The 14,273-nt window shown below is 48.6% G+C and overlaps 2 protein-coding genes across 2 annotated transcripts; one reads left to right on the top strand and one right to left on the bottom strand.

Annotated features, from left to right (window-relative positions):
• Positions 1–605: 605 nt before the first annotated feature.
• Positions 606–2,288, top strand: LOC112193688 (uncharacterized protein At3g28850). The gene has a single exon (XM_024333912.2). It carries the CDS (start codon positions 788–790, stop codon positions 2,015–2,017), a length of 1,230 nt encoding a protein of 409 aa, XP_024189680.1. The 5' UTR covers positions 606–787; the 3' UTR covers positions 2,018–2,288.
• A 6,815-nt stretch (positions 2,289–9,103) lies between these two features.
• LOC112194258 lies at positions 9,104–12,712 on the bottom strand. The gene is made up of 5 exons (XM_024334506.1): positions 12,098–12,712; positions 11,277–12,004; positions 10,132–10,883; positions 9,491–10,026; positions 9,104–9,409 (listed from the first exon to the last, which is right to left on the bottom strand). Exons 1-5 carry the CDS (start codon positions 12,710–12,712, stop codon positions 9,104–9,106), a joined length of 2,937 nt encoding a protein of 978 aa, XP_024190274.1.
• Between the last annotated feature and the right edge of the window lie 1,561 nt (positions 12,713–14,273).

Raw genomic sequence — 14,273 nt, forward strand, 5'->3', positions numbered from 1 at the left:
CGAAAACCATGTAAACTAGCATGTAGAACATGAAGAGTAGATCAACTTTCATACCTCATGCACCTCAAAACATCGCCAGAGACTTCGGCGTTTGATTCTCTCTCCACACCAACCAATGCGACCACCTGAGGCTAGAGGCACATTGGTGACTACAAGACGGATTGAACCCGACCAGAGCGTCAGCCAGAGGTGGCCTGACGGCAGAGTTCTGATCAGGTGGTTTGGAGCTTCGCTGGTTTTGCAGGTTGGTGGTGTTAGTTTTAATTATAGTACTACTGGCACCAAACATGGGTCAATACATTCTATAGCATAAGGTAGGCTTGAGGAGTGCAGGACTGTAGAAGAAATTAAGACGGGGTAACACAATGCCCCCTACTAAACGCCCCCTTACTCCTTGAGGAAGTCCACAGCACTATCAAAATTTAGTGTGTATATGTGTGTTTCTGTCAAGCCACGTATTTATAAGAGATTTTTATTAATCACGTGTAGTAACAATTGAAGCAAAATGCTCCTGATAATGGATTCTTACGTGGGTCTTCTCCATTATAAAAGAAAAAGAACAAACACGATCAAAACAAAAGGTGCACACAGGGCAAAACACAATGAAGATGGGGTCAGATTAAAATTTAAAAAAAGTAACGGGCACAAACACCGAATTAACAAAAACGACATGGGCTTCTTACAAAAATCCCCTGACCAGGATTCGAATTTTCAGACCGTTGAAGCCCGTTGGCAGACAAGAGGTAACCGTTAGAAACAGTAACCTCCCACTTAATCTCCTTCCCCAATGCCCAAACCCCTTCATCCTCTTCCTCAATCCACTCACATACACAGAAGACCAACAAACCCCACTTCAATGGGCTGCGTATCTTCCAAACTGTTCAAGAACGATTTCAAAGAAGAGGTCACCATCACCCACGGCCCCCAGTGCCTCAACCACGTCGTCTCCCTCACTTCCAGCACTTACGGCCTTCTAAATCTCGACAATGACCCACCGGTTGTTTCAGAGACTCATAACTTGAAGAAATGTTCTCCGAAAAAGGAAGATCTGGAGGTTATCAATGCTTGGGAACTGATGGAGGGGCTGGAGGAAGCGGTGCCGGTCAAGAGGAGTCCCAAGTCGCGCTCTGTTCTTCGGGGGTTTGTGGATTTCGATGCGAGGAGTCCGTTGAAGTTGCTGAACCAGTTCGGGTCGCCGATGAAGGGGAAGCGATTTGGGGGGAAGGAGAATAAGGGGAGAGTGAATGGGTTGGGGTATAGTCCCAAAGGGGTGCCGAAATCGAATATTGGGTCGGAGAATTCTTGCAAGAAGGCGCTGAATTTGAGTCCGGCGGTTAAAGGGTCTCCTGTTTCTACGAAACGGAGGAGTTTTGGGAGCGATTCGTCGAGGAGGAAGAGTTTTAGTCCCCTGTTTGATCCAGAGCTGGTTGCTTCTTATGAGAAGGAAATGTCAGAAGAGGAAGTGCAGATCAAGAGGATGGTGCTGCCTTCGCCAAAAACCAGGAAAGTGAGGTATTCTAACCCAGATTCGGAATCTGTGCTGAAGTTGTTTGAGAAGAAATGCCCTCCTGGCGGCGAAAATGCGGTTGTTATTTACACTACTACATTGAGGGGGATTAGGAAGACTTTTGAGGATTGCAACAATGTGAGGTCAATCGTGGAGTCTCACCTCATTCGCGTGCTCGAGAGAGATATATCGATGGATTCGGGGTTTAAGGAGGAGATAAGGGGGCTAATGGGGACTAAAGAGGTTAGGGTTCCGCTTGTGTTTGTGAAGGGGAGGTTGATTGGTGGAGCTGATGAGATTGTGAAGTTGGAGGAGGAAGGAAAGCTCGGGGTTTTGTTCGATGGGATTCCGAAAGCGCTTGTTGGGTGCCAAGGCTGTGCTGGAATGAGATTTGTGATGTGTGTGGAGTGCAATGGAAGCTGCAAGGTCTTGGATGAGGGGCAAAGGAAGATGGTCAAATGCGGTGAGTGCAATGAGAATGGTTTGATTCATTGCCCACTTTGTTGCTAAATGTATGTAATTGAATTGACTGATCGAGTAGTGCTTGCTCGGATTTTAGGATTTTCGGGTTTTGATGATGATCTTTGGTTTCTGAGGGCAGAACAAGGACTTTGATTTAAGAATCAGCAGGGTGTTTCAGTTTAGGAAATAGGGGTTCTAAAGTGGGTTTTAGGCCTCTTCTGCATTATGCCTTGTAATATTTAGGATTGGTTTCTTTAATTCTCTAGGACTGATGTGTTCTATACACATGGCAATGTTGTTGATGACAATTGTACCTTTATTTATGCTTCTTTATATATTTTATTCATTTTTGATGAACAAAATGGATACAATTCTTGGTTTCTTTTTGGTAAATGTAAATCAACTCCTTTGGTTCTTATGTGCATTCTGTTTTAGTCACCAATCTAATAGCAAATAATTGATTCCCGTTGCCTCTCTTTCACCGGATTCATTGCGAATGAGTTGTCCAGAATCCCTGGTTCTATCTGCATAAGAAAGATGAATATTTTCTTACCATGCCAGACGCTTACAGAATCCAAATTTTGGTCTCCATATGATGTAACCTGGTTGGAAAAATTGAAACTATGATGAACCCAACTGAGAACAACCCAAACTGAAAAATTGAAATCAGTCATCTCCTAATGTGTACTCACGAAAATTCTACCATGCCGTTCATAAGGGGATAAACACCAGGTTTTAACCTCTCGATCGGTTAAGTACCTCTTCTTTCTAGGGTATAAACTATAAAGTGTTCTTCTCCATTATGTTTGGTCTGTATGTCACCTTCTTTCTATGGAACTCATAGCTTTTTTGTTACTAGACCATATATCCACTCAAAAAGTAGTACTCAAAATTGCTAATTAAGCTCTTGGTGTTAAGTTGGCTCAACATGTTCGAGGCAGACGTTGTTTCTGCAGGACTCCATGAACCAGTTAATAATTGTTCGTGACAAACTGAAGTGCAAAACTATATGTATGGTACTTAAATTGAATAAAATGTTTTAGAATCCACAGTTTGAGACAGTAAGAGATTGGTTTTTAGATACATAAGAAAATGGAGCCTTGGACTAGCATGTAGCACTACGAAATTCACTTTCAACCTCAATGAGAGCAAGGGCAAATAATTAAACAACAACAAAAATGTCATTTGATTGGGTTTCTAGGAACTTGATCATTTGAGCATGATGATGACTTGGGTCTGGACTCTGGAGAGACATTTGTTTGGCTCCAAAACCAACTGGTGTGCAAACAGTCTCTTTTGGGCGAGTGATTGCGCAGGCGTGCCAGCACCGCGGGGTGCAGTCGTTGGGGTAGTCCCGTGACCTGACTTCTTCTTCAAGCGCTGTGGACGAGGAGAGCACCAACCTCGTCACAGGGTTCTTTTCTTGCCTTCCGGAGAAGGACTTCTTGCCTTACGCGGGTAAGGGCTTTGGTTGTGGTCTCTTTTCGTTCACCGTATCGATACTCAACTTGAAAGTTGAGCAGAGCAATCACTGGGAAATTTGAGAGGAACACGGGTTTGCTAAAGCGTGACTTTAGCTTCGCTGGGTTGCGAGGGCGTTACCCTTGCTTCGCTGGAAGTAACAGTGGCGGTTGTGCTCGCAGTCGGCTCCTGGGGAGACTGGGACTGGAAGTATGGTCGCCGGGTTGATCTGGTGAGGCTGACAGTCGGCTCGCAAGGAGACTAGGACTGGCGGGCGGTCACCGGGTTTCAACAAGGTCGAGGGTTTGCTCTGGGGAGGCTTTGTAATCGCTGGGATTGATTGATTCGAGAGATCTCCCTTCGTATCGTCTTTAGCCTCTATATATAGGCTACTGCAAATTCATTCTCCAAATAGGAATGGAATACTATATTTTAGGCCACAGTTATTGGCCTTGAATCAAATCAAAACTCTTAATAGTATTGATATGATTGTGGGTGATAACTATTCGCTTCTGTCATCGCTTAGAATATAGGTCAAGATTAATTGCCTCTTAGAATCCTAGATGTGATCGCTGGATGCGAGCAGTAGGATCCGCACGTATTAATTGCAAATATATCTTCACGCCTTCGCGAGCGCTCATATCTTCATATAATTAAAGCCGATATCTCCTTCTGAAACACGGGATGAGCAGCGTCACAACCCAAGTCCATGTAGTCCCATTTTTGGGCCGCAGGTATCGGCCCACTGGTCAGACCCACTAAAGGATTTTGCCAAACTATGTTTTGGGCTCAAACATTGCCCCCCAGGCCCCGAAATTAGGCCTGCTAAAATGCAACTGATTGAAGGGGACTTAGAAAGACGCGTCGGTCGCTTGAAACGATGCCATTAATGAGGGTCGCGTCCCTTCATTTGTGAAACGCTTTCTGTCGCATCGTTTCCCTCACAAAACTCTTTATTTAAACGCGCAGCCGCAATCCTGTCACATCAAACACTCCTTCACCCTCTAAACCCAGAAAAACCCATCTCTGCTCCATCTTCTTTGCAAACGATCCAGAAATGGCTCCCCCTAAGAAAATCATCATCGATCAGGAAGAAGACTTGAACGAAACGGCTGCTCAGACCTGGGGCACCAGTATCGGTGCTCGCATTCATCTAGAGACCACTATTCAGCGACCCCTACTCCTTCGTTTTTCCGATCACCACACCGGATTAGGCCCAGCACCACAAGGTGTTATCCCAGATGATGCCATTGCTATGTACGGTCTTCCTGTCCGACGGCCTATTTTAGTTCTCCGAAGGACTCCCGGAGACTTTAGCTGTTGGGGTGTCCAAAACCATCGAGCCAAGATAGGGAATTGGCCATCCTCCATTAGTGCACAGGAAACTTCTTGGTATCGCGAGGCGCGGGCGCGAGATCTAGGTCGCTGGAATGCTGCAGGTATCACCCACGCTATTGATCTGTGCTTCCATCTTCCTCGCGGTGGTAATCGTTCGCCACTCGCTGCTTTCCTCTGTTTCTGGAATACCGCCACCAACACATTTGATTTCAGATTTGGTCAAATGAGCATTACCCTGTTGGACATTCTCGCCATCACTGGCCTCCCCATCGATGGCGAGCCGTATGTGCATGGTCAATTTGACTCTATCGACTTTACTTTGACCATGGCTCAGCAAGGCCGCAGCGCTCATAGCGGTTCATACCCAAGATGGCTGGCATATTACAGTCGGGAACACAATGCGACCGGAGGAATCGCTTTCCTCGAATATTGGCTCTGTAAATTCATTTTCTGCACCTCCTCCTGCAAGCCCACTGGCACCTGGACCTATCTAGCAACGGCCCTCTACAACGGCCGCAACATCGGGCTCGGACAACTGGTCTTGGGCGCCATTTATCGCATGATGTATCAAGCGACGATGCATCCCTTTGAGATCAACATTTCCGGACCCTTCTGGATCTTGGACTTCTGGATCCAGACCTACTTCCCATTCTTCCGTCGTGAAGATATCCTGCAATCCCCGCCGGTCGATCAATTGGTAGGTCGATGGTTTTGTCGCGAGGACAAGTACTCATCTCCCCCTTACTCTGAATGCTTTTCTTATCTGTTCTTGCTAGACGACATGCCATACTGTAATTTAATTCTGGGGAGAAGATTCCCTTCTGTGCTTCAATATGGCTTCCTCCCTGGCGATCCTCGTTATCCTGACCGTGCTCGCCTGGCGTTCCGCCGCGCCATCTCCTGTTCAGACATCCGGATTGCTGCCGAAGAACTCAGCTATGAACTCTATGCTCCTAGTCATTTCGCTCGCCAATTTGGCCTTGTCCAATTGGTACCAGTCCCTCTGTATGATGCCTGGAATTATAACACTTCCTGGCGAAGATTCGGTCCACCTTCCGGGCCCCCACCGGCACAAAGTATGCTCGTGCTGGTCGACCTTCCCGATTGGGCCCAAAATCTAGATGCTGTAGACGGAACCGAAGAAGGGTATGAGATTTGGTGGAGAGAAGTCTCTGTCAACTGCTGGACTCAACCAGATGACGAACTCTTCGCTACTCTCTTTGGCGAGCTCAGGAAACCATACCCCGCTGATATTGAAGTGCTCGCTCGCTTTTCTGAAGATGCCAACAGGCCTCGACCCCTCCAAGTGGTCAGACCTACGCGAGCTCCTCGCCCGGCCCAGACTGGCATCATAATTCGTGAACCACCTCCAGAAGTAAGTACAGCAACTCTAATCTCTGCAAACTCCTTCATTGTTTCCTCCTTTATTCATTCTTGTTTGTATTAGGGGGGTGCGCCGCGCCCTGGCCGCCGCACAAACCATGCTTCACCGGCCGCTGGGCAAACTGGAAAACAGAAGGCAGTACTTGCTGAAGCTACAGCTGAGGGTTCTTCTTCTTCTTCTGATGACGACGATCTACAAACCGTAAGAACTCTTTGTCTTCAGGACCAACTTTGTGAGTTGAATGCTAACCTCTTGCTTCTTCCAGGTTGTGGCTGCTATAGCCCGCAAGCGTAGTCGCTCAGATACTCATGCTGACCCCTGGGAAGGAGATGAACCAATGGCTGACCGGCTGGTAAGAGGCAAAGAGCCTATGTTAGAAATTATCCCTGTTTCTGCCTATATTTCACACCCTTCTCCTTTACAGGTTCATCGCAGACCATCTACATACGCTGGGGAAGGTTCTTCGGCTGCCATTCAAGGAACAACTGCTTCGCGAGCGCCAACACCCGTGGGCCCTGAAAATCTTCCACCTCCTGTCAGCACTGATGGTGGCTCAGCCCCTATTCCTGTGCAAATCATAGAGGATAATTCCGATGAAACGGAAGAGCATGCGCCCCTTCCGGACGCACCACATGAGGATCTGATCGCTACACACCCACCAGCGCGCGCGTCACCTGATCGTAATCCTGATGAGGAAGCTCAGGAAACCGTGCCAGTAAATGTCTCAGACGAAGGCCCTGTCGCAGAGGTATCTTAGTTGAAAATTGGTACCTTAGTTCTTGTTCTTCTTTGCATACCTGACCGTCTTTCCTCATTGCAGAGTGACGTCCTCGCTGAGGAGGTCGCTGTCGCTGACCCTGCTGATGAAGGCATGGCGACTCAAGAACCTGCCCCCCAGGTTCCAGAAATAGGTGCTGATATGGATGCAGTACCCAAACAAGTTGCGGCCCTGATCGTCGAACCTCAAGTAGGCCCTGCTGCTGCTGCCGCTGATGCCGACCTCATCGCTGGAGTTCCTCCTCCTGAGCCTCCTAATAGGCTGGAAAGACTTGTTCGCGTACTCGAAGTGGCTCCTCCAAGGGTCGCTGATGAAGCACGGGACAATCTGCAGCGACTCCTGGGTCCTGACATTTTACTGCCGGGCGCAGCTGCCAGAGCTCAAGAGTATCTGATGGTACTTCGCCGCGAACGTACCATCACTGAAGATGAATTTGTCGAAATATATGAGCTCTTGCAAAATCTTCCTGCACGGATCAATGATAGGACGACCGCGACCGCACAGGCCAGGCAGGTTCAGGCTCACTATCGCGGCCTTGCACAACAAGAAGAGGTATCTCGCGACTCTCTAGGCGATCAAGCGATTCGCGTCAGGGATCTAAGGATCTCACAGGACCACCTTCGGACCCACATTCAGGACCTCCAAGCCCAACTAATCGAAGCCAAGGCCCAATTAGTGACGGTCACGGCCCAACTGGCGCAAGAAGAGCCTCAGATAGAACAGCCCTTAACGGCGCTAGAAGCGATGTCTCAGAACCTGGCTCAAGCGCGCGAAGCAGTTCGACAAGCAGAGCACGCTGCTGCCGACGCTAGCTTCCGTCTGGATGAGCACTTGCTTCGCTTGACCCATGCGGGTCGAAAACTTTAGGCCTCCTGTTTTAGGCCCATTTTATTTTGTATAAGGATATTTTTAACATATATACGATACTCAGCCCGATTTGCTCGGCCCAAATATCATTTAAGATTTGCCAATTAATGAAAAGCAAGACCGTTGAAAAGATAATCCCATTTTGGGCGGTTGCTTTCTTGGAGACCGTCCTGCTTCCCACGCGCTTTCAATATCTTCCATTTCCGAGGTAATCACATTTAACCGCATTGATTCTCTTATTGATGGCGTTGAAAGCGTCTCAACTGCTTACCGCACGGTGTGAGATCAACCTTATAAATACCGGCATCCAAAGAAGAGCGATAACCAAACCACCATGTTTCTTCCAACGATAAACTCGCAAGTACTGTTGATTTTTCTCCAGTTTCTAAAATCTTCGCACCGTGATTTCACCCTTAGCCACAGATTCTTAGGCTTCATGGCTTAATCTCAAGACCTGGGTAGGCCTCATGGCTTAATCTCAGGTCCGGCGGCATGTCTTTGGTTACTGAAAATCTGGATGAACTTGCCAGTCTCAGTTAAACCGAAGAACATGCCTCGCTCCTAGCGCGGCAGAACCAAATTCTGAGGAACCCAACTTTTCAGACTGCCCGCGCGGAGCAAGCGGAGGAAGGGAGGAAGGCCATTTTGAGGCTTACCTTTCTGCCTCCGCGGTTTACCTCTGGGGCCTGGGCACGCACTTTCTGATTTACCCCGGGAGGTAGATGTGGTTGTGAGTCGCGCCTGCTCTGGAGCCGAACTCTTGCCTGGAGGAGAGGCCCCAGAAAGGGGAATGAAGGCTCTCTTTTTCTCCAGTACCGATGACAGCAGCGGCGACTTAGATGGGAGGAGGATCTGATCGTAGGGGGAAGAATGCTCTGGGGTGGTAACGTCCAGATCCTTCTCACACGGCCACAACGAACATTTTGAACTTTTATGTCTGTAGCCTCGCATGTGAAACTGTATTGCTCTATTCTGTTGTATGCTACTGGCCGCAAAGCCACTTTATGAATAAAATGCTTGATTTACTCAATAATCTGTACTAAAAAATTCTGCACAAACCAAAAAGCAAGAAATAGTCCAAAATAAAGCCTCTTGTATAAGCCCTTGTATTTACTCTTAACACGTTTTGTCAAGATCATGAATAAAACCAAGTAACTGATAACATGGACTATAAACGTAAGTAAAGCCTCTTGTATAGGCCCTAATCGATATTGAGGTGCCCCCCAATGTTCAGCGGGGAGCAGATAAAAACAAAAAGGCCACAGAGAAAAGGCCGAATAACCATAACGCTGCGAGTCGCTGAAGATTAAGGTTGCCCCCCAGTCGGACCAAGAACAGAGTCGGGAGGATCGTCAAACTCCCAGACACTTGGATAATATTTCTTCAGAAAACGACCGTTAATAGGGTTGCGATGGAGATCACCGTCGATGTCTTTGAGGTGAAAAGCACCGCGCTCCAATATGCAGTGGATAACAAAGGGTCCCTCCCATCGCGGCGTCCATTTACCGCGACCGGCTACCTTTTCACCGAAGGGTAAAATGGCCTTCCAAACGAGGTCACCTTCTTTGAAACTGCGACCCCGCGTCCTCTTGTCATAGGCGCGGGCGATACGCTGTTTGTCCATCACCAAATTGTCCAAAGCGGCCAAGCGCTGCTCGCTTAAATCTTCGTGCTCCTGCCACATAGCTTGAACATAATCCTCGCCAATCAAGTGATGCTGTTCTTGGACTCGTAAGGAATGAACATTAATTTCTAATGGTAAGATAGCGTCATGTCCAAACATAAGCGCGTACGGCGTCGTGGCGGTAGGGTTACGTTTAGAAGTGCGATAGGCCCAAAGTGTCTCGTACAAAGTATCATGCCACTGTCGAGGATTCTCCACCAACATCTTCTTCAGTAAGGTGATGATTGTCTTGTTGCTCGCCTCCGCCTGACCATTAGATTGAGCATAATATGGAGTACTATGTGTGAATTGAATGCCAAAGTCATTTACCAGCTCCTCAACGGGGCTTCCCATGAACGCTGCCCCCCTGTCCGATACCAGCACTTCAGGGATGCCAAACCTGCAGAGAATATTACGGAAAATAAACTGGCGAATGGTAGTGCCGGAGGCTTCCTTCAGAGGCTCTGCTTCAACCCATTTCGTGAAGTAGTCAGTGGCGACGATGATAAACTTGTGTTGTAGGGAAGAATGAGGATGGATCATTCCAATCAAGTCCATTGCCCAACCTCGCGCAGGCCAAGGTTTAATGATAGGTTGCATAGGAATGTTAGGAACATGCTGGACAAGACCGTGTGCTTGATAGTCCGCACAGCCTTTGGCGAATGCGATACAGTCCTTCAAAATGCTAGGCCAATAGTAACCATGACGTCGGAGGAGCCAACGCATCTTAGGCCCGGCTTGATGAGATCCACATATCCCTGTGTGCACCTCGCGCAGCAATCTCTTGGCTTCGCGACCGTAGACACATCGAAAATCTATGCCATCTTCTCCACGTCTGCGCAGTTCATCGCCTCTAAGGAAGTAATTCAGTGCGAGGAAACGAGTTTTCCTATCGGCGCTGGAGTCTGGTTGTTTGAGGTATTCAAGCAGTGGAATCCGCCAATCGACATCAATGGGTTCTAGTACCGCAACCACGGGATCGTCTGGAGGATCAGGTCGAGCAAGCCACGAAGGTAGTGTGCGACGCTCAACTTTCAGGATGCGCTCGCGCACTCCGTACTTCAAGCTAATGCCTGTAGCCAACTGAGCGAGCTCATTAGCAGCAAAGTTACGTTCACGTGGTATATGTTCCATATCAACATCTGTAAACTGGTCCAAAAGCTCGATGGCGCGATTCAGGTATGGGATGAGCAGCCAACTCGTACAGCGATATTTTTCCAGAAGCTGATTGATAACGAGCTGAGAATCGCCGCGAATCTGAACGTCCCGGACGCCCATTTCCAACAAGACTTCGAGTCCAATGATAAGAGCTTCATATTCGGCCTGATTATTAGTACATTGGAACGTGAGCTGGAAAGAATAAGAGAAACGATCACCGGCGAGGTTCTCCAGAACAATCCCTGCGCCGGCCAGAGTATCCGTTCTTGAGCCATCAAAGAATAACACCCAGGGCTGTAGAGAGATTGTAGCCTGATACAAAACCTCGTATTCAGGGATGCATGCTTTATCTGATCGAGTCGTGGAGTTGCAGGCAATTTCCAACTCTTTCAGTACGGGTATTTCTAGCGGAGGATGATGCGCTAGAAAATCTGCGATAGCCTGCCCTTTTACCGCCTTCTGGGGTACGTACTGGAGCTAAAACTCTGAAAGTGCCAATACCCATTTGCCAATGCGGCCTCTCAAGATAGGCCGGGACAACATATATTTGACCAAATCGGTCTGAGCGATGATGCAAGTAGTAAAGGATAACATATAATGTCGCAACTTGCACGCTGAAAAGTATAGGGTTAAGCACAGCTTTTCCATAGGGGTGTACCTTGTCTCGCAATCCGTCAGTACACGGCTGAGATAAAATATAGCGTGTTCGACACCGTCCTCATCGTCCTGAGCGAGCAGGCTACCAATGGAAGCATCGGCTGCCGCGATATATAGCTTCAACGGGACCCCGGTTCTCGGTGGAACCAAGACTGGTGGGTTTGCCAGATAGGCCTTGATACTGTCGAAAGCCTCTTGATGCTTGGGTTCCCACACAAATTCATTCTGTCCTTGTAGTCTCAGCAAGGGTGAGAAGGGCTGGATTTTCCCTGCAGAATTAGATATGAAACGCCTTAGAAAATTAATCTTACCCAAAAGACGCTGTAATTCCTTCTTCGTCCGTGGGTGAGATGCATTAATGACTGCGCTTGCCTTGTCCTCTGGGACCTCAATTCCTCGCTGGTGGACTATAAACCCCAGAAAGTCCCCTGCTTGAACCCCAAACACACACTTGGCCGGGTTCATTTTGAGTCTATGTCGGCGCATGCGCTCAAACACTTTCCTGAGATCCGCGATGTGATCCCCTCGCTTCTGGGACTTGACGACTACGTCATCAATGTATATCTCTAAAACCTTTCCCAGTAGGTCGTGGAAGATCAAGTTCATGGCTCTTTGATACGTCGCACCGGCGTTCTTCAGGCCAAAAGGCATGACCACATATTCGAAAACTCCCGCGAAGCCAGGGCAGCGGAAAGCAGTCTTGTGTCTGTCCTCTTCAGCGACCGGAATCTGGTGATATCCTGCGGTGCCGTCCATGAAGGACAACAGTTCATGGCCTGCCACCGCGTCCACCAACATATCCGCGACCGGCATGGGGTAAACGTCTTTAGGTGTGGCGAGATTCAAGTCTCTATAATCAACGCAGACTCTCAGCTTGCCATTTTTCTTTCGGACAGGCACTATATTAGATAACCACTGGTTATACTTGGCAACCCTTATGATGCCGGATTTGTGCATTTTTTCTACCTCCTCCTTTACCAGAATCTGGGTCTCGGAGTTCATTCGTCGAGGTTCCTGCTTGACGGGCCTCTTTTCAGCAAGAGTTGGTAATTGATGACAAACCAAGTCTGGTGACAGGCCGGGCATGTCCTCATACTTCTCCGCGAAGCAATCCTTGAACTCTAGCAATAGTTTGATGAGCCTTTGTTTCTCGTTAGGCTCTAGGTAAGCACTGATCAATACTTCCATAGGCTCACTTACAGTACCCAGGTTGACCTTCTCAGTAGGGTCTTTGACCTTGGGAGGTGTATCGTCCAGCGCCGCCGGAGCGAGCTGAATATGGACTTCCTCGTCATCCTCCGGATCAGCGAGTTCTTCATTGACGACCTCTAAGGTCGCAGCGCGATCGTAAGCCTCTTTTTCCACCATGTATGATGACAACCGTTCGTGTATCGAGTGGAAGGCTTCCATTCCCTCTTCAATGAGGTCGTAATCCATTAATCAGTTAAAGGTTTGGGCACAGCATGGCCGGGCCGCTCCAAGCCTTCTTTTGCGAGCGTGAGACCCCACTGTGCCAGTTCAGAGGCCGTCACCCCTGTGGGGCGGCCCTTATCATCGATGCCACTAACCTGCAATGGAGTGATAGGCTCCAAATAGTATCTGGCATCTACATAATTTGCGGAGACCGGGAACGGACGGGGATCTGTTGGGACCACCTCTGCCGTGTCTGTTTCTCTATTCCACATAGCTAACTCTTGGTGGAGTGTCGACGGAACACAGTAACTCCGATGGATCCAATCCCTGCCCAAAATGGCGCTGTAGGCCGCATAACAATCCGTCACAAAGAAAGCATAAACTCCCTCTGCTGGTCCGACTTTAATATGCAAGAACAATAACCCTAGGGTTTTGGTTACAGTTCCTGCGAAATTTTTGAGCGCAAGAGATGTGGATTGGATTTTCTCCCGCTTGATTCCAAGCAAGTGCATGGTCCGAGTAGTGACAACATTAACGGCCGCTCCGGTGTCAATCATGATTTTGCTGACTTTAATACCACCGATGTCTGCCGTAATGTATAGCGGCCGTATGTGTTGGACCATGGCCGGTGTTGGCCTAGAGAAGTGCATGAGTGACCCCTTGTCTGGAACCCCCGCTGGTTCTGGTAAGGCCCCGTCTTCTAACGGTGTTGCGGCTGCTGAGGTGACCTTCAATGGTTGCGCACCCTCTTCTTCTGTCTCTACGCAATCCTGAGCCGCGACTGGCAAGGCATATTTCGCGGGGAGCACTTAAACCATGTTGCAAGAAACATTATCTGACTCCGTCCCCTCCACGTCGACATTCAGATCAATCTTGGGTTCTTCCAACGGGATATCAGTCTGAAACTGCCAAGCCAAGCGATCTACTAACGACTCCTCTGTAAGGCCTTTTACCTGGCAATGTTCAGGCCCTTGTGACTCGAGTTCTTGCTCACCTGCCAACGGCTTAGGGTTTTCCGGTTCCCTACACTCTTTTGGGGCGGCAATGACCGCACTTTGGACTTTCTTAGGTCGCCATTGCAAGGTGCTAACCACTCTGTCCTTGCCCCCAGCCTGTCGAAGACTGAAGCCTTGACCGCCGGTGCTTCATGGGAGAGTCTGCGCCTGATATGCGGTCGCTAAGTTGGCGAGCCATTCCTTTGGGTAGGCAGCGGTGAGATCTCTTTAGTAATCCTGCAAAACACACTGGGCTTTGAAGCCCCCATTAGCAAATCTGTTTGTTTGTCAAGACCACGGAGAGGTCTCAGTGATTTAGCGGCCAGTGCCTCCATTTCTTTCTGGTATCGTTCAGGCGACTTGACCAATTGGGAAGGTTTGATTAGGCCTTGGTCTAAGGCCTCTAGAGTGCGCTTGGCTTCACCGAACCTGCGCTGTAGCTTCCTCTTCCTGGACGGGCTAATCTCCACTGCCTTCCCCTTTTCCCTGGTGTACCATCTGCCTTCTTTGATAGGATTAGCTGCTGCAGGTGGTATATAGGGCTTGGTCAGAACATCTTTGCAGCCGCTTCTGACCTTTTCCTGCTTTGG

The sequence above is a fragment of the Rosa chinensis genome, chromosome 3, assembly GCF_002994745.2.
Source record: "Rosa chinensis cultivar Old Blush chromosome 3, RchiOBHm-V2, whole genome shotgun sequence".
Classification (NCBI taxonomy): Eukaryota; Viridiplantae; Streptophyta; class Magnoliopsida; order Rosales; family Rosaceae; genus Rosa; species Rosa chinensis.

Coding starts and splice junctions, on each gene's coding strand:
- LOC112193688 (XM_024333912.2), top strand. CDS start 788: ATGCCCAAACCCCTTCATCCTCTTCCTCAATCCACTCACATACACAGA.
- LOC112194258 (XM_024334506.1), bottom strand. CDS start 12,712: ATGGATTACGACCTCATTGAAGAGGGAATGGAAGCCTTCCACTCGATA. Junction 10,884..11,276: donor CTGACGGATTGCGAGACAAG/GTACACCCCTAT, acceptor TGATGGCTCAAG/AACGGATACTCTGGCCGGCG. Junction 10,027..10,131: donor GCCTAGCATTTTGAAGGACT/GTATCGCATTCG, acceptor GGCCTGCGCGAG/GTTGGGCAATGGACTTGATT.